The sequence below is a fragment of the Mobula birostris genome, chromosome 4 (assembly GCF_030028105.1).
Source record: "Mobula birostris isolate sMobBir1 chromosome 4, sMobBir1.hap1, whole genome shotgun sequence".
NCBI lineage: Eukaryota > Metazoa > Chordata > Chondrichthyes > Myliobatiformes > Myliobatidae > Mobula > Mobula birostris.
In genome coordinates, this window is record NC_092373.1 from 53,561,001 (window position 1) to 53,585,842 (window position 24,842).

Sequence of the window (24,842 nt, forward strand, 5' to 3'; positions counted from 1 at the left end):
GGATGGCGGGGGAAACCTGTATGTCTTTTTACCACATTTCTAGTGGTTATATTGCAGGACCATGTTTAATCTAATAACCTGAACCTATTTCAGTAAACAAAACTGCAGAATTGAATAATTAATGAAATGTACACATTGTTTCCTATTACAGGCATTATGCAAGTTACAGCTGTTCATAAATAGTGGCAGATGCGGAAGGGAGGGGAGGCGGGGAGGAAGAGAGGCACACAGATATTCTCCATTTCTATATGGCAGAAGATGCCTGCAACCCTGCAGCAGTTAGCAAATCCATTCTCAGTGGCTGCACAGATCTCCCAAACATTCAGTCATATATTAGACAGGCATTTTAAACCTGGGAGGAGTTGTAACTTGTATTTAATTAAAGTCAAATTACATTAGTTACTATAGTAAGGATATCCCGCACATGAGCCTTTTTCTGGCAGCATGGTAGCATAGCATTAGCATAACACTTAACAGCAACAGCATTTACTGATTGAGGTTCAATTGTAAGGTTTTTATATCTTCTCCCTATGTCCACATGGATTTCCTCTGGGTACCCGTTTTCTCCCACATTCCAAACATATATGGGTTAGGATTAGTAAGTTGTGGATATGCTACATTGGTGCCAGAAGCACTGTAACACTCCCAGGCTGCCTCCAGCATATACCTGGACTGTGTTGATTGTTGATGCAAACAATGCATTTTATTGTATGTTTCAATGTACACGTGACAAACAAAGCTAACCTTTATCTTTGCTTTAACTTCAGGAAGATACATAGGTACATATATTCAAACTAACAGTCCAAAAGACCTTCTAAGTTGTGATTTTAAAATCTCAATAAAAATGGTTTTCTCTGCTTTCTTAATTTTCTGTGGAAATTCATTATTTAGGTATGGATAATTCTGGAGGTTATTGCTGAACCTGTACACTTTTGAAGCATCACTTTGCCAGAAAAATTGAAAAACTACTGCAGAATGTATAAATGAAGTAGGCTTCTGCCAATTTAGTTGCAAATATATTATTTGGAAAATGAAAACAAACAATAAAATAAAAAATTTCAATGAAAGATAATTGATCTAAAGTCTTCTCTCTTCACTTTTTGACCTGCCAGATATCTAGCATATAATGTGTTTATTTCAGATTTCCAGGACCTGTAGTTTTCTGCTATTTGAAATAAATTGTGCAACATGTTGATCAATCATGCTGCCACATTGGAGGATAATATAGTTTCTTCTTTGCCATGCAACTTTTAATGAAAGGTTCGAACAGAAGTGCTGTAGTACAGAGGTTAGCACAACACTACAGTGCCAACAATAGGGGTTTGATTCCTGCTACTGTCTGTAAGAAGTTTGTATGTTCTTCCTGTGACTATGTGGACTTCCTCCCGGTGCACCAATTTCCTTCCACATTCCAACAACAAACAGGTTGGGTTAGTAAGTTGTGAGTATGCTATGTTGGTACCAGAAGCCTCAAGCATGCTGTCCCCAGCATGTCCTTGGACTGTATTGATGCAAATGATCCCTCTCACTGTATGTTTCGATACACATGTAACAAATAAAGCTTATTTTAAAAAAATTTTTAATGTTTATGGCCCCTCCCCCTAGAGTTCCAGCACTTAGGATCCTCTGCTTACAGATTACTGGAAATGTTACGTGGAACTACAAATTTTCATTTCTATTTGCATGGATGATGAATTGAAGAAAGAAATGTCTATCTCTTCTTTCAGATAGTCCTGACGAAGCGTCTTGGCCCGAAACGTCGACTGTACTTCTTCCTATAGATGCTGCCTGGCCTGCTGCATTCCACCAGCATTTTGTGCATGTTGCAAGAAATGTATTACTACACCTTTTGTGAATTTAGCATATTTCAGCAGTTGGCATTTAACACTTACTTAAACATAACAGGTTCAAAATCTTTTCTTCAGTGACCCATTCCAGCTATATTTCTTGATCAAGTGCATCTCCAATATAACAGAACCAATAACATCCCAGCGACTACATTTTCCTGAAGGTGGAAATGATTTAACATATGCATTCCATTTGGCTTCAGATTTGCTTCCTTTCACTTGTTTGATCACTTAGACAAATCAGACCTTCTGGAGACAAATTTTACTTTCTGATTAGTGTCCCAACAACTGAGGCTGGATTGGCTTGGAATTTCAAATGCCGAAATCTTCATGCCCTTTGTAAATATAAAAGCTTGAGTTTACCACAGACCGCAAGATGTAGTGTTTATTTTCCTTTGAAAGAACAGTGCTGAACTTTCCCCAAAGGATGATACTGAATATGTTAATAAAGTGAACATAATATAACGTTTTAAATAGATGAAACTTTAACTATAAGAATATATTTCTTCTATCACAATGCACAACTCAAGTATTAACTTTTTCCACAAATAGTTAATATGCATCATGGCCTTATGTCAACAATTGTGAAACTTTTCAGAAGCAGAACAGTGGATTGCTTCTAGGATCTTGGATAATATTTAACTCAGAATTGAAATAACCCTAAAACAAAGATGACCTAATCATTATTACGTTGTTATTTGTAGAATATATGATGTGTAAATAGTCTTCAACTTGTCAAACTGTGATTACATTTCAAAAGGTACCTAGTTGGTTGTCCTTATGAATACTAGAAAAGATTCTTAATGAATGCAAATCTTCCTTCCTTTGAAAGCAGCAGAAAAAAATCAGATACTTATTGAAAAGGCATATGTGATCGATAATGCAGAAGTTATTCTCCACCTATAGAAGGCACTGGTTTTACCTGAGCTGGGGTATGAAGAAAAATGTACTTTAGAATATTGGAATGTTCTGCAGGAAAGGATAGGATATTAAAACTTAATCATAGTTTTCAAAAAGAACTTAATTAAGTACTTGAAAAGGAAACAAATTGCTGGACATGGGGGTCAATTGCAAACACTTTCCCGTGCTGTATAATTCTAAGTTTTCATCATTTGGAGATAAGTAGGTTTCATTATCAAGTGCAAATCAATAATTTAGCAACCAGATGAGGGAAGTCATCAGGATATAACATTGAATAGCTTGTGATGATTTTCTGAGCAAAATGTTTCTTCAGAAGTTTCTATCTGTTTATACTTAACATATAAAAAAAGTTCATCCAATATTTCATGCAAAGTGAATCTGTGAATTCAGTAAGCATTATGCCCTTAAGCATTATGGGATTGTCAAGACTCACTATAATTTAGATTCATTTTTATTTGTAAATTCCAAGAACAATTTTGACATAAATTCTCCATATTTATTACCAAACTAATGAATTCAGTCAGCTGTACGTTATGGAAGGGCTGCATTCCTAGAAAACTCACAAAATGCTGTTGGAATTCAGCAGGCCAGGCAGCATCTATGGAAAAGAAAACAGTTGACGCTTCGGGCTGAAACCCTTCAGCAGCACTGAACACTCCAGTTCTGTCGAAGGACCTCAGCCAGAAACATCGACTGTGGTCTTCTCCGTTGATGCTGCCTGGCCTGCTGTGTTCCTTCAGCATTTTGTGTGTGTTGCTTGGATTTCTAGCATCTGCAGATTTTCTCTTGTTTGTTTGACTGGATTCATAGAAAAATGTATGTATTGTATTTTTCTATACAGGTGTCCCCCACTTTTCGAACGTTCGCTTTACAAAACCTCACTGTTACGAAAGACCTACATTAGTACCCTGTTTTCACTTTCAGGAGGTGTTTTCACTGTTACGAAAAAAATTCAGCGCGCGATAAAAAATTCAGCTTGTGACAAAAATCAGCACGCGATAAAAAACAGCACGCGCCCCGAGCAGCCGCTCTCCCCGGATGCGGAACGGCATTCTCGCCAGTATTGCTTTAACACGAGCCTGTGAGCATTCGTTTGCAAGATGAGTTCTATGGTGTCGGAAAAGCCTGAAAGAACTCGTAAGGGTGTGATACTTAGCGTAAAACTAGACATAATTAAGCATTTTGATCGTGGTGAACGAAGCAAGGACAAAGTGAGTTTGGCTTGTGGAAGCTGACGAACATGATGTTGAAGAGATTTTGGCATCCCATGATCAAGAACTGATAGATGAAGAGTTGATGCAATTGGAAGAGGAAAGGATAACAATCGAAACCGAATGAGTAATGATAAAGTACGACTTTAATTTTGAAAGGGTACGTAGGTCTAGGGGATATTTGCAAGATTCTTTGACTCCTTACAAAGAACTGTATGATAAAAAATGCGCGAGGCTCAACCGTCAAGCAAGCCTTCCACATTAGCCACAGCAGACAACGAACTTCGACCTTCAACATAGGAGAAGATGAGCTGCCTGCTCTAATGGAAATAGACGACGAGATGACACCCCAGTGTCCCATCACCCCAACACCCAGGCCGTGGACAGATACAGTACCAATTCACGGAGAATGCAGCAGTAGCCGGGAGGCACACAGCACATCTTTAAGAAAAAAGCCGAAATAAACATGCTAGAGGCGATGCAATCAGCAATGATCTGGGCCGACAATTATATGTCGGGCAGCACATAATTAATTAGCATGTTTATTTTGGTTTTTTTCTTAAAGATGTGCTGGGTGCGTCCCGGCTACCGCTGGACCCCTGCGTGCTTCGCGGCAATGTATCGGTTGGTGGCCCGGAGGGTGGGAGCCACTGCACCACCCAGCCTGCGACGACTCAGTCTAACACACCATCATCAGTGTGCTCTGCGCTGTCCTGATTCCGCTAAGTGATACTATACTGTATGTACATTATTTCTACTTTATATTGGCTGTGTATTTTTACATGTTATTTGGTATGATTTGGCAGCTTCATAGTTTAAAGATTACTGGAGAGTGTTTCTGTCGAGAGTGCTTGCTCCGTGTTTTTGCCAACAATGCTTGTGAGAGATTTTCTGCCAACGGCGCTTGCGTGAGATTTTCGCTACGGAGATCTGTGCCGGCAATGATTGTGGAAAAGTATTTCTACTTTATATAGGCTGTGTATTTATCATATCATTCCTGCTTTTACTATCTGTTACTGTTATTTTAGGTTTTATGTGTTATTTGGCATGATTTGGTAGGTTATTTTTGGGTCTGCGAATGCTCACAAAATTTTCCCATATAAATAAATGGTAATTGCTTCTTCGCTTTATGACATTTCGGCTTACGAACCGTTTCATAGGAACACTCTACCTTCGGATGGCGGGGGAAACCTGTAATACAATCTTGCAAATGCATCCTTTTTTTTGGTTACTTGGATCAAATTACAAATATTAATAAATAATGTGGAAATGATTAATGACCTTTGAGTACAGTAACTTAGGTCAGAAATAAATCTGTGGTCTTTATCTGGTATGATTTGAATCCAAATTTGTTTACAAAACATTTCAGCAGTATTTAGGTCTGGTTTATAGGGAAGCTACCTTTCATTGGCAGATAATTAAGAGTAAAGTATTGTACTATTTGTTACATAGGAAGCCCATTCCTGTTACTAGAAAATATAATTAATGTTTATCCACAAATTAGAGATGTTTCTCTCATCTCAACTGAAAATTTATGGAAGAATAAGTAAAAAGACCCTTACCAGGAAATGGTTGTCACAGGAGAGCCCAACTTTAAATGTATGGATGGAAATTACAATGGACATTTACAAAATGGAGAAGATAACAGCATCTGTTAATCACAGGTTGGAACAATTTGATTCATACTGGGAAAAATGGTTTAACTACATAACACCTCATCGGCCTGATTTTATTCTCAAAGTCAATGAATATGTTGTAAAAAAAAATCACTCCCTACTTTGTACATAGTTTTCTTCTTTTGATTGTACTTTCTTTCCTCTCCTTTCTATAAGTATATACCTCAGATTATTATGTGGGAGATTTGTGACAAATATGACTATATGATTATATATGTACAGTATCTGAAATACATCTTATGGAAATGTTTGTTTGATGATGAACTTCAATAAAAAAAATAAGTTACCAAAAAAAATGAAACTAACCTTTGAACTTTGTCCTGATCTGAAATATAATGCTCTGCCATTCTTCATGAAATGTTTTCCATTGCATAATTGTTGCTTTGATGTATCCGTTCCATGAGACTTAATAAATTCTGCTTGCAGACTGTCAAACTTGGACTTAAACCATTGATGCGCTTCCTCCAGATTTGCGCTGATCTGAAAACATCACAAGTGTCAACACTATCTCAAGTATTTACTGAAAATTAAGAACATAGGCTTAATGTAGTGTGCACCTTTTCAGATAATTGTATCCAGTACTCAATATTCATAGAGCTCCTTGCAACTATTCTCACTACACTCACTATTCTGAGGACTTACTACACATCCTCCTTCAGATCACTACCAAAGCTGCATGCCAAGAAGTGATGCACAAAGATTTTAGATAAAAGATGAAATCTTACATAGTCAAAATAGTTTTGCGTTATACTGGTGGGCAGAAGGACTGTAACTACTGTCAGCTTATGCCCACACCACCGCAGGAGACTAGGACTTAGAACAGATAAACCATGGTATGAAATTGGATTAGATTCTGAAATTCTGGACCAATCTGATTTTGAAGAGCAACTTTGCCTGAGGAAGAAAATGCTCATCATTTTCAAAACAGTACAACAGGACCTTTATGTTCACCTCCGAGAATAAACACACCTTTGGTTTAGCATCCCACCGAATCAAACCACAGTGGTTCCTTGGTATTATTCTACTGCAATGTTAATACAACAAATCTTGAAGTACAATGCTTCAATCATTGCTATTTTCCTTTCATTCAAATAGCTATCATTTTGAGTTTCCACTCAAATCGAGGTCTGTTGTGATAATTCTGGCTTAAGGAGAATGAAACAATAATATTTACAGAAATGTGTATAACGGACTGAAAAATTCTGAAATAAATCAGAAAATGCTAGAAATACTCAATTGGTCAGGCAACAAGGCTGGAGGAAAAAAAGTAGAGTCCTGAAGAAAATTAATGAAACTGAAATATTTACTGTTTCATATCTACCAACATCGCCTGGCCTGACCATCTGAATATTTAAAGCATTTTTAATATTTCAAATTTCTAGCATTTGTAGTATTTTTACATAACAATTCTGATCAAATATACAGTATATTAAAGCTATAATTAGGTTGCTCTGGAAACTAATTTGTAGCATTTTACAACAAAACTCAGATTATTTATTTATTTATCTATTTACAAGTCCTAGGCTCAGCTGGCTCCGGCTGACAGTACCCAGTATGGGCCCCTATCCAGGGTTACGGAACCCACTGCCTTGTGAATATCTTCGGAAGAAGAGAAGGCTAAGGAGTAAACCCTACACAAATCCAGAATGGAACCCCAAAGGCAGTTGGATGACATATCACGTCACCTCCCGGAAGCTCCTGCAGCCAAGCTGATGCCAAATGTACTGCCTCGCATTCCTTTGGACCACATCCGCGAGGCCGAGAGGGGGATCTTGATGTCTGGGCAGCCGAGGATCTCCATAGTTATCACCCAGGTCTGCGCCCCGGAACGGACACATCCATTGTCTCCTTAGACAGATGGAGCCATGATGATGATGATATCTATTTACCATGCCTATAAAAAGTATTCACCCCCCCCCCCCGGAAGTTTTCATTTTCATGTTTTATTGTTTTACAACATTGAATCACGGTGGATCTAGTTTGGCTTTTTTGACACTGATCAACAGAAAAAGACTTTCATGTCAAAGTGAAAACAGATCTCTACGAAGTGATCTAAATTAATTACAAATATAAAACACAAAATAATTGATTGCAGAAATATTCACTCCCTTTCTTGTGACACACCAAATCATCACTGGTGCGGCCAACTAGTTTTACAAGTCACATAATTAGTTAAGGTGTTCCAGCTATTTATAACCCTGTGTGCAGTCAAGGTGTTTCAATTGATTGTAGTAAAAATATACCTGTATCTGGAAGGTCCAACTGCTGGTGAGTCAGTATGCTGGCAAAAACTACACCATGAAAACAAACGAACATTGCAAGTAACTCCACAAAAGGTTATTGAAAAGCACAGGTCAGGAGATGGATACAAGAAAGTTTCAAAATCACACTGACTATCACTTGGAGTACAGCTAAGTCAATCATCTAGAAGTGGAAAGTTGGCACAGCTGTTAATCTGCCAAGAGCAGGCTGTCCTCAAAAACTGCGTGATCATGCAAGGAGGGGACTAGTGAGGGAGGCCAACAAGAGACCTATGACGACGCTGGAGGAATTACAAGCTTCAGTGGCTGAGATGGGAGAGACTGCACGTACAGCTGTTGCCCAGGTGCTTCACCAGTCGCAGCTTTATGGAAAAGTGGCAAAGAAAAGCCACTGTTGAAAAGAGCTCACATGAAATCTTGGATAAAGTTTGCCAAAGGCATGTGGGAGACTCTGAAGTCAGCTGGAAGAAGGTTCTATGGTCAATGAAACCAAAATTTTTGGCCACCAGATTAAATGCTGTTTGATATAGGGTGGAATATTAAGATTCTCGAAGGTTATTCGCTTGAGGTTATGCAGGAATGTGCTAAGTTTAAACAAGTTCTGTTGGAATTTTTTTAACAAGGGTTTTAATCTGTCCCTTGTCTACCCAGTTTGACTGAGAATCTCATTAAAGATGGATCCTTCAAATGGTTTTGTTTGAATGCTGAAGCACAAAGATTTTTTTTTATTTGAAGGCTAATCACTTAGTCTGTTTTTCCGTGAAGATATAAGATTAATGTTCAATGTCCACCTGTATGAATAATTGTATCTTTTACTTTTGGTAAACTTTTGTAACTAATTTCCTTTCGTATTTCTTTAGTACTGTATTTTTGATATACGAGAATTGAATCTCTTGTTTGGGTATTGTTTCGACTAGGTTGGAATATAAGTAACCTTCAAACTAATTGGAGTGATCACCAGGTTTTTTGGGGGGTTGTCCGTAGTTTGTAGATGCCAATTTTCTACTGGTCGTTTTTCTTTCTTTGGGAGGTGGGCGGGGTTATGTCTTTTTCCCCAGAAGTTGTTTTTGAATTCTTAGCCAACTTGTTGCTTGGTTACCATTTCTCAAGGTTTATGGCTTGGTTTTTTACTTACATTTTAATACTTCCTTTAAATAATATAAAAAATGGACCAAACTAATAATTTACTTAGTTTTAACATGAAAGGGTTAAATCACGCTGTTAAACGTAATAAGATTTTTGCTTATATTAAGAAATTTAAGGTCCCTATTATTTTTTTTCCAAAAGAAACTCACATACGCAAATGTGATCATCTACGTTTTTTTAGCTGTTGGAATGGACTTTGTTTTCACTCTTCTTTCAGGCCAAATCTAGAGGCATTTCGACTCTTATAGGTAATACACTTTCCTTTGTCCAACATAAAGTAGTGTCTGATACTAATGGACATCTTGTTATAGTTTCAGGAAAAATAGATAATAAATTAATAGTATTTGTTAATGTGTATGACCCAGGATTCTTTGAACGCTTTTTTCATTTTTACCAGATCTGAATCTTTATTCTTTGGTGATGGGAGGAGATTTTAACTGCTAGCTAGACTCAATTTTAGACCGATCATCTTCTAGACCAGCGTCTCTTAATAAATCAGCTTTGTTTATTCAAACCTTTTTATTGAAGTGTGGTATAGTTGATGTTTGGTGTTTTTTACATCCTTTAGGTAGGGAGCATTCATTTTTTTCCCTATGTTCATCACATATATTCCAGGATTGATTATTTTTTTATCGATAGTCAAATGATTTCATTAGTTCGTTCCTGTGAATATAAAGAGATTGCTGTTTCAGATCATGCTCCTATATTTATATCTTTAAAACTCCCTGGTCTTCTTCAAACCAACAGATTTTGGCACTTTAATACAACTTTGTTATCTGTTAAGGAATTTTTAGAATTTCTAGAGAAGCATATTATTTTGTTTTTTGAAGAGAATGAAAAGGAAGAGACTTCTAATCTTATTGTATGGGATATTTTCAAGGCCTATATTAGAGGAAAAATTATTTCTTATGCTGCGAGTGTTAAGAATAAAGTTAATAAAGAAAGAATTGAATTAGCCAGATCCTATTTTGTATAAGAGACGTGGTGAATTTAAAACTAAATATGATCTTCTGTTAACATATCCAATTGAAACTCAACTTCTTAAAGTTAAAACTCAATTTTACATTCACGGAGATAAATCAGGCAAAGTATTGGCTAACCAATTAAAAACTTCTGTAGTTAAATGACAAATTAAAGAAATTTGCAAATCTAATAGTGATAGGACAACTGATTACTCTGAAATAAATGATACTTTTAGAGAATTCTATTCTAAACTTTAGAGTTTTGATTCCTCTAAAGATAATACTGTAATGAATAATTTTCTAGATCAATTAAATGTCCCTGCACTTTCTGCAGATAATTGCAAACAGATGGAGCAACCCATTTCCCATGAGGAAATCGCCAAGGCCATACATTCATTACACTCGGGGAAGGCTCCGGTCCAGGTGGATTTTCTGGAGAACTTTATGAGGCTTTTTCTTCATTAATTATACCGCAGTTACACTTAGTCTTTTTGGATTCTTTCAAATTGGGTAGTTTGCCTCAATCTTTTTACGAAGCTTCTATTTCACTTATCCTAAAAAAGAACAAGGATCCAACTGAATGTTCTTCATATAGCCCAATTTCATTACTTAATGTAGATACTAAAATTCGTTCTAATGTTCTGGCTCGTAGAATTGAAAATATTTTACCTCCTATTATTTCTGATGATCAGACTGGATTTATTAAAAACCGACATTCCCATTTTAATATACGCTGTGTATTAAATGTTACTTACTTTCCTTCTCAGGAGATACCAGAATGTGATGTCCTTAGATGCTGAGAAGGCCTTCGATCAGGTTGAATGGAATTATTTATTTAAAACTTTAGAAAAATTTAATTTTGAACCAGATTTTATCAATGGATTAAATTACTTTATTTATCTCCTTCTGCTCGGTTCTTACTAATTTTCAAAATTCCAAACCATTTAAACTTCACCGCAGAACTGGACAAGGCTGCCCGTTGAGTCCTTTGCTTTTGATTTAGCTTTAGAACCCCTTGCCATTGCTTTTCAAGAATTTAATGATATCTGTAGTATTTTAAGGAAAGGTATCACCCACAAAATCTTGCTTTACGCTGATGATATATTATTTTTTATTTCTAATATTGAGACCTCGGTACCTTCTGTACTTTCTTTACTCTCCCATTTTAGCCAGTTTTCAGGATATAAACTGAACCTACATAAGGGTAAATTATTTCCTTCAAATAATTTGGTATCAATTAATACTAATCTCCTTTTCAAAATTGTAAGGAATCAATTTACTTATTTCGGTGGAAGAATTACAAACACCTGTTTAAAGAAAACTTTCTTACTTTATTGAACCATGTAAAAAAGATATTATTAAATTGATCATCTCTTTCAATATCGTTGATTGGATGAATTAATTCTATTAAAATGAATATTCTACCTAAATTTATATATCTTTTTCAGGCTTTACCCGTTTTTATTCCTAAATCCTTTTTTGACTCTCTTGAATCTATTTTATCCTCCTATATATGGAAAAATAAGCATCCTCGTTGAAATAAAGTTCATCTTCAAAAACCTAAAAAGACTGGAGGTTTAGCCTTACCTAATTTTAGGTTTTATTACTGGCCAGTTAATATACAACATCTTACATTTTGGCTATATTATATTAATCGTGTAGACTGTCCAGTATGGGTATCTGTAGAAGCTAATTCTGTTAATAAATTTTCTATTATTTCTCTTCTTGGACCCTCACTTCCTTTATTTGTAAGTAAACTAACTGATAATTTAATTGTTAAACATAGTCTGAGGATCTGGAGACAATTTAGAAAAAATTTTGGTTTATTGAGATTTTCCCTTTCTAGTCCCACTTATTCTAATTTTTTTTAAATCCTCCATGACTGATTTAATCTTTAAAGAATGGGACAGGTTGGGTATTAAATGTTTTTGGGATCTGTTTGTTAGAGGAAATCTTTTTTCATTTGAGCAATTGTCAGCTAAATATAGCTTACCCAAAACTCACTTTTTTAGATATCTACAACTCAGAGGCTTTCTAAAATCTCAATTATGCACATTTCCTGTAAGCTCAGATAAGAACCTACTGGATGTAATTTTTAATTTGACACCTTTTTATAATGGTTCAATGTCTAATATTTATGGTATGTTACTGGAGACGAGGAATGTTCCTTTAGACAAAATTAAGAATCACTGGGAACAAGATTTACAGACAACCACATCTGAGGAACCTTGAAATGAAATTTTTAAACTGGTTAATACTTCATCGCTATGTGCTCGCCATTCCTTCATACAATTTAAGGTGGTACATAGAGTCCATATGACTAAAGATAAGCTATCTTGTTTTTATTTGGCTATATCTCCCTACTGTGACAGATGCAATAATGAAAAGGCTTCGTTAATTCATATGTTTTGAACTTGCCCCTGTCTTGAAAAATATTGGAAGGAAGTTTTTCAAACTTTTTCTTTACTTTTCAAAGTCAATTTTAAGCCTAATCCTCTGACGGCCCTATTCGGTCTTGTTGCAGGACAAGATATCAAGTTGAAGACATCTGATTTACATATTTTGGCCTTTAGCTCTCTTATAGAGGGCACCTTTGTTTAAATGGAAAGATGTTTCTCCTCCTACTCATGCTCAATGGTTATCCGACGTTATGTCATGCTTAGATTTAGAGAAGATTCGTTATTCAATTTCTGAATCTTGTCAAGAATTTCAAACATTGTGGGGACCCTTTCTGAATTATTTTCAAAACTTTCAAAACCCTCAATTCGTTGTTTAAATTTAGATGTTGGCTATTATTAATTTTTATTACACGAGAAGGTATTTTACCTTTTTTTCTCCTTAATAAACAACTTCGGTCTTGGTAGGAGTTAGACTCTTTTATTGTAATAAATTAGTATATTTCAATATAACTTTGACTAACCTACATGAATACGGGGTAATGAGATTGTTATTATGAACAGATATAATGTAATTGGTAGTTGTTTCTATTTTACCTTTATATAGACTTTCTTGTACTCTGTATTCTTCCATGTAGAAACTAATAAAAGTATTAAAAAAAAGAAAAACAAAAGGACTCCGGTTCTTGTGCTCTCTTACACAAACTGATGCCTTGTGTGATGAAAAAACCAAGTTATCAGAAGATTGATGCTGATGAGAGAGATAAGAGAGACAAAGGGAGAAGCGTTCAAAATGTTAATGAGAGAGGAGAGAGATTAACGAAAAGAGACACAGTTCCGGGTATTGACAGACCGGTTGCTTTGAACCTGAACTCTTTGAAGTTTGATGGACAGGCGATACCCCAGCAGGGGGATAAAAGGAACAGGTTCGCTAAGGCACAACAGACACCACGAGATCACGAGATAACGAGACCCTGGAAAAGTGGTGTGCCCCCACAAGTTGGTGAGAGTTTGGAGGTCTGGTCGTGGGACAGACCATAGACGCACAGGGTGAAAAGGTACGATCGGCGGGAACCTGGTGTGTGTGTCCGCCCTTGCCTGGGTGCCGGGTTCACCGCGGAAGAACGATCGTATCCGGAACGGAGGGGTCACAGTTGGTGACCTCCGAAGACAGTAAGAGGGCTCACCCGAAAGCTAACTGCGAGGAACATCAAAGGTCTGTTGAATCGAAGTTTGCATTCACTCTCTCTCTCTCCAGCGGCACAACAGCGATTACTGCGAACTGTATTCAGCTGAACTGAACTCTGCGTCACTTGAGACTGATCATTTTACCCCTAGACTGCGATAGAGCTTGATTGATTCCTATTATCCTAGTTCTGTGTACATGTGTGTTTTAGCATTGCTAACCTGCTGCATTTATATCCTTACGATTAGAGTACTGTGTTACTTGTTTCTTTAATAAAACTTTCTTAGTTCCAGTAATCCAGACTCCAACTAAGTGGTCCATTTCTGCTGGTTTGGCAACCCAGTTACGGGGTACGTAACACTTGACTTATGTGTTACCTTTCACATAGTGTGGTCTCAGTTTCAGATTGTCTTTTCTCTCATTGGACCCCAGTGTTCTCTTTCATTCACATTCAATTAACATTCTCCCAAAATCATGTGTGACTCATTCCGCTGATATGTAGTGCTATTGTAGTACAGAATCCTATCATTCCAAACCTTAGAGTCATAGGCAAAACTGAAAAGTCATCCTCCCACCTGCTGTGATTCCAAACTGGCTTCTTTCAATTTGCGTTCAGTTTCTTCTCTGCAATTTTCTAGGTTTCTTACCTTCTCCTCAAGATCCTACAAATAAAAATAAATACTTTCGGGTAATGACAAGTTTATGTTCTATGCAAATTAACTTAACAAATGCATGGCAATGCTATTCTTTTGAATCAATTTCCATAAGATTATTAAGGGTGAAAGAATTTAAAGGTAGAAAGGAAATGGATATTTTAAAATGAGATCTAAACTGGCTGTTCTGGTCACTTGAGTATCAAACACAAGCGTGATATTCTGATGTCTTTGGCAGTATCCTGCTAACAAATTGTACCATCAAAATAAAGGGATTGATTATTCATCTAATTATTAGATTAAAAAGCAGCTCTATTTGCAAAAAAAAAGAAAACCTGTTAAGATATTTTTCTCAACTAAATCATTATGGTCACCAGTGACTTAGAAAGACAAGGCAGAAAGTAATTTAACTCTGAGCTCAAAGCATAAACTATGCAATCTTAGATGAACAGCTTTGAGTTTTAGAAATCATTAGATTTTAGACCATAAAATATAGGAGCAGAATTAGGCCATTTGGCCCATCAAGTCTGCTCTGGCATTCAATCATGGCTGATCCTTTTTTCCCCTCCCCAGCCCCACTCCCTGGACTTCTCCCCGTAACCTTTCATGCCGTGGCCAATCACGAACCTATCCATCTCCGCTTAAATATACCCAACGACCTGTCCTCCACAGCTGCCTGGGGTAACAAGTTCCACAAATTCATCACCCTCTGGCTAAAGAAATTTCTTTGCATCTCTGATTTAAATGGATGCCCCTCCATCCTGAAGCTGAGCCCTCTTGTCCTAGACTCCCTCACCATAGGAAACATCCTTTCCACATCTACTCTGTCTAGGCCTCTCAACATTTGAGAGGTTTCAATGAGATCCCCCCGATGCTTCTAATTCCAGCGAGTACAGGCCCAGAGCCATCAAATTTTCCTCATATGATAACCCTTTCATTCCTAGAATCATCCTTGTGAACCTCCTCTAAACCCTCTCCAAAGCCAGCACATCTTTTCTGAGATGAGGAGCCCAAAACTATTCACAATACTCAAGTTGAGGCTTCACCAGTGCCTCATAAAGCCTCAGCATCACTCCCTGCTCTTATATTCTAGACATCTTGAAATGAATGCTAACATTGCATGCACCTTCCTCATCATTGACTCAGCCTGCAAGTTAACCTTTAGAGTGTTCTGTATAAGGGCTCTCAAGTCCCTCAGCATCTGAGATTTTTGGATTTTCTGCCCACTTAGAAAATAAGTCTGCACATTTATTTTTTCTACCAAAGTATGACCATGCATTTTCCAACATTATATTTCATTTGCAACTTTCTTGCCCATTCTCCTAATCTGTCTCAGTCCTTCTGCAGCCTTCCTGTTTCCTCAATACCTGCTCTCCACCAATCCTTATATCATCTGCAAACTTGGCAACAAAGCCATCTATTCTATCATCTATATCATATCATTGATATACAGCATATAAAGAAGCAGTCTCAACACTGACCCCTATGGAACACTACTAGTCACTGGCACCCAACCAGAAAAAGACCCTTTTATTCCCACTCACTGCCTTTTACCAATCAGCCAATACTGTAACTTTCCCGTAATACTATGGGTTCTTAATTTGGTAAGCAGCCTCATGTGTGGCACTTTGTCAAAGGCCTTCTGGAAATCCAAATAGACAACATGCACTGCATCCCCTTTATCTATCCTACTTGCAATCTCCTCAAAGAATTCCAACAGGTTCATCCAGCAACATTTTCCCATAAGTAAACCATGGTGACTTTGTCCGATCTTATCCTGTGTCACCAAGTACTCCACAACCTCATCCTTAACAATTGACTCCAACATCTTCCCAACCACTGAGGTCATGGTAACTGGTCTATAATTTGCTTTCTGCTGCCACTCTTCTTTCTTGAGTGGAGTGACATTTGCAATTTTACTGTCTTCTGGCACCATGCCAGAGTCCAATGATTCTTGAAAGATCATTACTAATGCCTGCACAATCTTTACTGCTACCTTTTTCAGAATCCAAAGGGTGTAGTTCACCTGCTCTGGGTGACTTATGAACCTTTAGGTATTTCAGCTTTTCGAGCACTCACCTCTTTTCCCTCACACCTTCAACACTTGGCACGCTGCTAGTGTCTTCCGCAGTGAAGACTGATACAAAATACTCATTTACTTAATTTGCCATCCCCTTGCCTCCATTGTTATTTCTCTGGCCTCATTTTCTAGCGGTCTCATCTCTCTTTCACTTTTTATATACACCGTTTGTACTTGAAAAAGCTTTTTCTGCCCACCTTGGTACTGTTTGTTAGCTTGCTTTCATATTTCAAAAATCCTTCCTAATGATTCTTTTATTTATTTTCTGTAGGTTTTTAAAAGCTTCCCAATCCTCTATCTTTTCACTAAGTTTTGCTTTGTTGCTGTACAAGGGAGTCAAATACTAGTTACTGAAAGCAAAGGTTCGCATCCTTTTTCCATCAAATACATGTAATATTGGATCATTTTCCTCAATAAGTAAATGAACAAGTATAACGTTTTTATGTTATTTATTTAATTGGGTTTTCTTCATCTGGTTCACATTTTTTGTCATATTTATGCAGAAATCGACAATATCCTGAAGGGTTCACAAACTTTTTAGCCCACTCTAACACTTTGAGTACTGTATTTGCTACCCTTTTCAATTCTGCATCCCGAATGCACTGATGCTCACCCTGCTGGCTTCAATTTTGTCCTATCATCTGCCTGCCCTTCCTGACCATCTGACTGCATGCTATCTTTGCTTTTTTACCACCTGTTCCATCCAGAGTCCCTTCACTCTGGTTCCCATCCCCCTGCCAAATTAATTTAAACCCTCCCCAAAAGCTCTAACAAACCTGCTCACCAGAATATTGGTTGCTGTTGGGTTCAGGTGCAACCAGTCCCTTTTGTACAGGTCAAATGTCCCCCAGAAGAGATCCTAATAATCCGAGCTTGACCTCCTGCACCAACTTCTCAGCCATGCATTTATGTGCCAATCCATCCTGTTTCTACCCTCACTGGCATTTAGCACAGATAGCAATACGGAAATTATTATCCCAAAGGTCTTGCTTCCCAGCTTTCAACCTAGCTCTCTAAATTCCCTCTTCAGGACCTCTTTGCTTTTCTTTCCCATGTCATTGGTTCCAATACGTACCAAGATATCTGGCTGCTCTCCCTCCCCCTCCAAAATGCTGTGGACATGATCTGAGATATCCTTGACCCTGGCAACCGGAAGGCAATATACCATCTGGGTGTCCCGTTCCAATCTACAGAATATCCCATCTGTTCCTCCGACTCTGGAGTCCCCTATCAGTACCGTTCCCCTTTTCTCCCCCTTTCCCTTCTGCACCACGGACCCAGGCTCAGTGCCAGTGACCTGGGCTCTGCGGCATTCCCCTGGGAGGTCATCCCCCACAATAGTATCCAAAACGGTATACTTATTATTGAGGAGAATGGCCACAGGGATGCTCTGCACACACTGCCTATTCACCACCCCATTCCTTCTCCTGATAGTCACCCAGCTACCTGCATCCTGCAACTTAGGGGTGACTACTTCCCTGTGACTCCAGTTGATGATCTCCTCACTCTCCCGTACAAGTCAAAGGTCATCCAGCTGCTGCTCCAGATTCTAATATGGTCTTCAAGGAGCTGCAGCTGGAGGCACTTCACACAGATGTAGGTCTCCCAGGACCATAACATCCGGCATTTAAATTCAATTAATTCAGATTTCATGGAACCTGAAGACAGAAAAACTGGTAACTTCACAGTTGGCTCTAATGGAACTCAGCACTAACAAGCAGGCCAATTCAGTCACTGATATTGAGTTATAGTAAATTTGTGAATGGTCATAAGAGGTGTTCCTGCTCTTTCTAACCTCATAACAATCCTACCAAGGCAGCTCACCAGATAAATGGAGTCCTAAATGTGCAGGCTCCAGTCAGTCTTCACTCAAGTTACAATTATGGTTGTACCATTGTTCCAAGATTTTAGACCATAAGACATAGGAGCAGAATTAGGCCATCTGGCCCATCAAGTCTGCTCCACCATTCAATCATGGCTGATCCTTTTTTTTCTCCTCATAAACACCAGTTTTCGACCTTCTCCCCGTAACCTTTGATGCCATGTCCAATCAAGTACCTATGAATCTCTTCCTTAAATACACCCAACAACCTGGCCTCCACAGCTGCATGGGGCAACAAAGTCCACAAATTCTTCACCCTTCGGCTAAAGAAATTTCTCTACACCTCTATCCTGAAGCTGTGTGCTCTTGTCCTCAACTCTCCCAACATGGGAAACATCCTTTCCATATCTACTCTGTCTAGACCTTTCAACATTCAAAAGGTTTCAAGGAGATCCCACCCTCATCCTTCTGAATTCCAGAAAGTACAGGCCCAGAGCCATCAAACATTCCTTGTATGATAACGCTTTAATTCCTGGAATCATCCTTCTGAACCTCCTCTGGACCCTCTCCAATGCCAGCACATCTTTTCTAAGATGAGGGGCCCAAAACTGTTCACAATACTCAAGGTGAGGCCTCACCAGTGCCTTATAAAGCCTCAGCATCACATCCTTGCTCTTGTATTCCAGACCTCTTAAAAGGAATGCTAACATGGCATTTGCCTTCCTCACCACCAACTCAACCTGCAAGTTAACATTCAGGGTGTTCTGCACAAGGATTCCCAAGTCCCTCTGCATCTCAGATTCCTGGATTTTCTCCCTGTTTAGAAAATAGTCTGCACATTTATTTCTACTACCAAAGTGCATGACCATGCATTTTCCAACAATGTATTTCATTTGCCACTTTTTGCCTATTCTCCTAATCTAATTCCTTCTGCATCCGACCTGTTTCCTCAACTCTACCTCCCCCTCCACCAATCTTCGTATCAGCTGCAAACTTAGCAACAATGCCATTTATTTCATCATCTAAACCATTTATATACAACATAAAAAAAATAGTCCCAACACCGAACCGTGCGGAACACCATTAATCACTGAGAGCCAACCAGAAAAGGATCCTTTTATTCCCACTCGCTGCCTCCTACCAATCATCCAGTGCTCTAACCATGATAGTAACTTTCTTGTAATACCATGGGCTCTTAACTTACATCCCCTTTATCTTCCCTACTTGTAATCTCCTCAAAGAATTTCAACAGGTTCGTCAGACAGAATTTTCCCTAAAATCCCTATGCTGATTTTGTACAATCTTGTCCTATGTCACCAAGTACTCCATCCTTAACAATTAACTCCAACATCTTCCCAACCACTGTCAGGCTAAATGGTCTATAACTTCCTTTCTGCTTCCTTCCTTTCTTAAAGAGTGGAGTAACATTTGCAATTTTCCAGTCCTCTAGCACCATGCCAGAATCCAATGATTTCTGAAATATCTTTTCTAATGCCACCACAATCTCTAACACTACCTCTTTCTTGGTTCCAAAGGTAGTCATAGCCGAAGGGTGGTAGTGGGGACGAGCTCCCACTGCTAAACAAATGCTCTTCATGGCGTGCCTTTCAAACAGCCTCTGACAACCAAGTCCAGCTCCTCGCCTTCACGTGTGGCATAGTTCTTATGCCCGGCGGAGCTGTTCTCACTGACAGGAGAAGGGGCAAAGCTGGGCCACTGGCGCCTTAAAACCAGTTGCTCTGGGCAGATGGAGCTCGTTAACCACGGATGGTAGCTCATCTAGGAGAGGGAAAACTCCGATTTCAAACCTCCACTGCCTTGCGGCTATGCCCGCTCACGGGAAAGGCTTTGGGAGTAAACCCTGAGGAAAAATCCGGAGTCGGAGTCCCGAAGGCGGCTGACTGCTGTACCCAGCACCGGCATGGCAACTCCTGCCACGCTGCTGGCACCAAACGGTATCGACTTTCGCCGTTCCTTTGGACCTGTCGTCAGCATGGAGAGGGGGGTCCCACTGCATGGGCAACAGACAGATCTCCATGTCAACTCTGCCCTGGCTTGCGCCCGGGAGAGGCCACTCTAGCTTCGCTTTATAGCGTTGGACAAACACAGGAAGCAGCAGTTACTGGTTATAAGTCATAATGCTTGATTTGCATAGAGCAAGGTGCCAGGGGTTGCTTCCGATGGTGGGAGAGACCATCGCGTTTCACCGGACAGCTACCGCCCGCCTCAGGCTGGGCAGCCCCCAGCCAATAAGGTGCTGTCCCGCCACAGTCAGTCTTCCTCATTGGGTGCATGGGATAATGGATTATTCCACGAAGAGCTAACGTGGAATAATCCATTATCCACATGACTGTAACTACTGCACCAGACAAGAAAGAAAACAAATCAAATAAAACAACACCCCTCAAGTTGGGATGTTGGAATGTCTGCACAATGATGACTGGACTTGATGAAAACCTCAAGGATAGTGAAGATGCATGAAAAACAGCGGTTATTATCAATGAGCTACTAAGGCTCAAGGTAGATATAGCTACCCTACAAAAAAGACGTTTGGTGGATTCAGGTACACTGAAGGAAAGGGACGACACATTTTTCTGGCAGGGAAAGAATCCACGAGCATGGAGTGGGTTTTGCCATTAGGAACTCCTTGTTGCAAATGGTGGAGCCACCAGAAAATGGATCAGAACGACTTATGACTCTCCACCTACACATCAGTCATGGCCCAGTATCTCTCGTCAGTGTGTATGCCCCTACCTTGAACTCCACCTCTGATGGAAAAGACATATTCTACGACAAATTAGAAGCTGTTGTCAGGAATATTCCCAGTGAAGAGCACCTCATTCTCCTTGGTGACTTCAACGCCAGAGTGGGAGCTGATAACGACTCCTGGCCATCTTGTCTTGGCCACTCTGGGATTGGCAAAATAAATGACAATGGACAACGTCTCCTGGAGTTCTGCTCCTATCACAGCCTGTGTGTAACTAACTCCTACTTTCAGACAAAGTCGCAGTACAAGGTCTCATGGCGACATCCACGGTCTAAACACTGGCACCAACTACGCATAATCATCACCAGGCGCTCTTTCATCAAATCTGTACTAATCACCTGCTCATACCACAGTGCAGACTGCGATACGGATCATGCTTTAGTGTGCTGCAAGATCAAACTACATCCGAAGAAAATCCACCACTCCAAACAAACTGGAAAACCTCACATCAACACAACAGAGATGAAACAGTCAGAAAAGGTTGACCAGTTTGCCAAGTCAGTACAGGGTGCTATGACTACCTCCTCACAAGGAGATACTGCAACAAAAAATGGTCATACCTTAGTGACACCATCCACGAATCAGCACTCTCTACATTTGGAAGAAGGACCACAAAGAGCAGTGACTGGTTTGAGGCAAAGTCAAACATCATGACTCCTGTCATCAAAGCCAAGCGTGCAGCTCTCACAGAGTACAAGTGCTCACCATCCGACCAAACACTCCAGCCACTTTGAGCTGCTAGAAGCAAAGTGCAACAGACTGCAAGGCAGTGTGCAAATGAGTACTGGCTCCAGCTCAGTGAGGACATTCAGACAGCAGCTGTGACAGGCAACATCAGATTGATGTATAATGGTATCAAGAAGGCCCTTGGCCCATCGCAGAGCAAGACAGCACCCCTAAAGTCATCCAGCGGTGAAATAACCACCGATAAAAGCAAGAAGATGGAATGCTGGGTAGAACACTACTCTGAGCTCTACTTGAGGGAAAATGTTGTTGTTAGCTCAACCACTGATGCCGTCGATTGTCTACCAGTCATGGATGAACTCCACTCCGAACCAACCATTGAGGACCTCAGCAAGTCAATTGACAGTCTGGCCCCAGGGAAAGCTCCTGGCAATGATGGGATTCCTTCCAGACCTGATCAAACACTTCAAGAGCTCAATCCTCCAACCTTTACACGAGGTCCTCCGTCAGTGCTGGAAGGAAGGAGCCGTACCACAGGATATGTGCAACTCCAAAGTCGTCACTTTGTACAAGAACAAGGGTGATAGGAGCGAATGCAACAACTACAGGGGTATCTCCCTCCTGAGTATTGTCGGCAAAGTCTTTGCTCGTGTAACTCTGGCACGCCTACAAACTCTGGCAGAACGGGCCTACCCTGAGTCCCAATGTGGATTTTGTGCAAGGAGGTCAACTGTCAACATGATTTTCTCACTCTGTCAACTTCAGGAGAAGTGAAGGGAACAACAGAAACCCTTCTATGTCACTTTCATCAACTTGACCAAGGCATTCGACCTTGTCAGCAGCGATGGGCTCTTTCAGATTCTCCTCAAGATCGGCTGTCCCCCAATACTCCAAAGTATCATCAAGTCATTCCATGACGACGTGAGGGCTACTGTTCAGTACAATGGTAGCTCATCAGAACCCTTTGCTATTCATAGTGGAGACAAACAAGGATGCATGTTGGCCCCAACATTATTCGGCATCTTCTTCTCTCTGCTATTGCAGCACCTGTTTGGGACATCAACAGTAGGCATGCACACCAAGTCTGATGGGCGGCTGTTCAACCCTGCGTGCCTGAGAGCAAGAACAAAGGTGCGAAAGATCTTAATACGTGACATGGTCTTTGCCAATGACACTGCTATAACCTCGCACACCAAACAGCAACTACAAACTCTTATGGACCGCTTCTCTAAGGCATGCAAGGACTTCAGGCTTACCATCAGCCTAAAGAAAACAAATATCCTTGCCCAGAATGTAGTAGAGACACCAGTCATTACCATCGACAATTACAAACTCGAAGTGGTCCATGAGTTCACATACTTGGAGTCGACTATTAGTGACACTCTCTCCCTCGATGCTGAAATCAACAGGCACATCGGCAAAGCAGCATCAATCCTTGCTCGACTCTCTTTGCGGGTCTGGGAGAATCCAAAACTCGCAACAAAGACAAATGCATGTACTATCAGCACCCTCCCGTACGGTAGAGAGACTTGGACCATCTACTCCAAGCAGCAGAGGAAACACAATAGTTTTCACCTGCGCAGCCTTCGCCGCATCCTCGATATCACCTGGAGAGACAAAGTCCCAAACTCTGAGGTTTTCTCCCGCACTGGACTTCCCACAATGTTCATGCTTTTAAGACAACGCAGACCATGCTGGCTGGGCCATGTCCGTCATATGAAGAATGGCAGACTGCCAAAGGACATCCTCTACGAAGAATAGCAACAGGCAAGAGGAACGTTGGTAGACCCCAGCTTCACTTCAAGGACTTCTGCAAGCACAACATGAAAGCCTTAAAAATCAACACAGAGTGCTGGGAGTATACAGTAGATGACTGCAACAAATGGCGAGGTACTCTTCAGCAACACCTAGAGCAAGGCGAAACAGTGATCCTGAGTCAGTTTGAGGAGCAGATGCTAAACGGAGAGCACAGCAGACAGCAGTTCCACGATGCCCTACACATGTAGCAACTGTGGCAGAGCCTGCCGTTCCAGAACCGACCTCAATAGCCACAGTCGACCCTGCTCGACAAACCAGTTGACTACCAGAGGTGCAGTACCCATGGTCGACCATGACCGACGGAGGTCACACTCTCACACACACACACCCCCCCCTCTTTCAGAATCCTAGGATGCAGTTCATCTGCTCCGGGTGACTTATGTACCTTTAGGTCTTCCAGCTTTTTGAGCACCTTCTTCCCGTTGACAGCAGGAAAAAGTGTTGAGATTTTGATGTAAGGTCTACATGAAAATTATGCCAAACTCTTCATGGGCACCAAGAGGTAGCCACTCCTTTCCACCAAAATTCAATTGCCAAATAGTCTACAAATGAGACAAGGGATTCTGCAGATGCTGGAAATCCAGAGTAACACATACAAATGCTGAAGGAACTCAGCAGGTCGGGCAACATCTGATGAAAATGAATAAACAGTCATTGTTTCAGGCTGTGATCCCTCATTGGGACTTGTGATGAAGGGTCTCAGCCCAAAACATCGACTGTTTATTCATTTCCATAGATTCTGTCTGACCTGCTGAGTTCCTCCAGCACTTTGTATATGTTGGTCTACAAATGAGAAGAGGGACTGGTTAAATTTATTCTGAATAGTCAACTGAATGATCCAAAACTCATCCCACCCAATTTAATTTAACCTTCATGTCATCCACTGTAAGCAAAACATTTACACTGATAAAGCATTTTGTAAAAAAAAATACAGAAAAAGGAAATATGTAGCTCACCAGACATTTTCTTTTCAGCTCTAGACTAAGTTCACGTTCTTTCTTTAACTGTATTTCTTGTTGTCTACGGTGAGACACTGCCTCATTTTGACTTTTTGACAGATTCTGAAGCTCCTCTTGTAAAATCTGCATCTCTGTCTTAAACTTTAAAATCAATTGAGACTGTAGGGGAGAATGCATCAACAATAAAGCAGATTATAAATCATAACCAGAACAATAAAAAAATTTCATCAGGAAAACTGAAATTACTTAGATATTATCTATCAAATCCAGGACTGAAATGGAGAGTTGTGATAGAACAGTCAACATTTTTCTGCTTCAGTGCACCTTCAAAAAAACTGGAAAAAAATGATAACGTCTTGGACAAATCAGCACGCATAGTCAACATTTCTGCCTTTGAATCTAACGTCTACATCACAAACAGATGCTCTCTGACTGTTGAACAAACTTGCATTT

At 39.9% G+C, this 24,842-nt stretch overlaps 1 protein-coding gene across 4 annotated transcripts in view; it reads right to left on the reverse strand.

Moving 5' to 3' along the window:
* Positions 1 to 1,483: 1,483 nt before the first annotated feature.
* LOC140196334 (coiled-coil domain-containing protein 150-like) overlaps positions 1,484 to 24,842 on the reverse strand; it is a 136,517-nt gene continuing 113,158 nt past the window's right edge. For 2 of the 4 annotated variants that reach the window (XM_072255349.1, XM_072255353.1), the window contains 4 exons: positions 24,387 to 24,548; positions 14,182 to 14,268; positions 5,962 to 6,135; positions 1,484 to 2,182 (listed from right to left, as the gene is read on the reverse strand). In XM_072255349.1, the coding sequence (XP_072111450.1) occupies positions 2,075 to 2,182; positions 5,962 to 6,135; positions 14,182 to 14,268; positions 24,387 to 24,548 (531 nt within the window). In that variant the 3' untranslated portion in view covers positions 1,484 to 2,074. Of the gene's footprint in view, positions 2,183 to 2,718; positions 2,775 to 5,961; positions 6,136 to 14,181; positions 14,269 to 24,386; positions 24,549 to 24,842 lie in introns of those variants that run through there. The other 2 variants (XM_072255350.1, XM_072255352.1) reach the window with 2 other exon arrangements.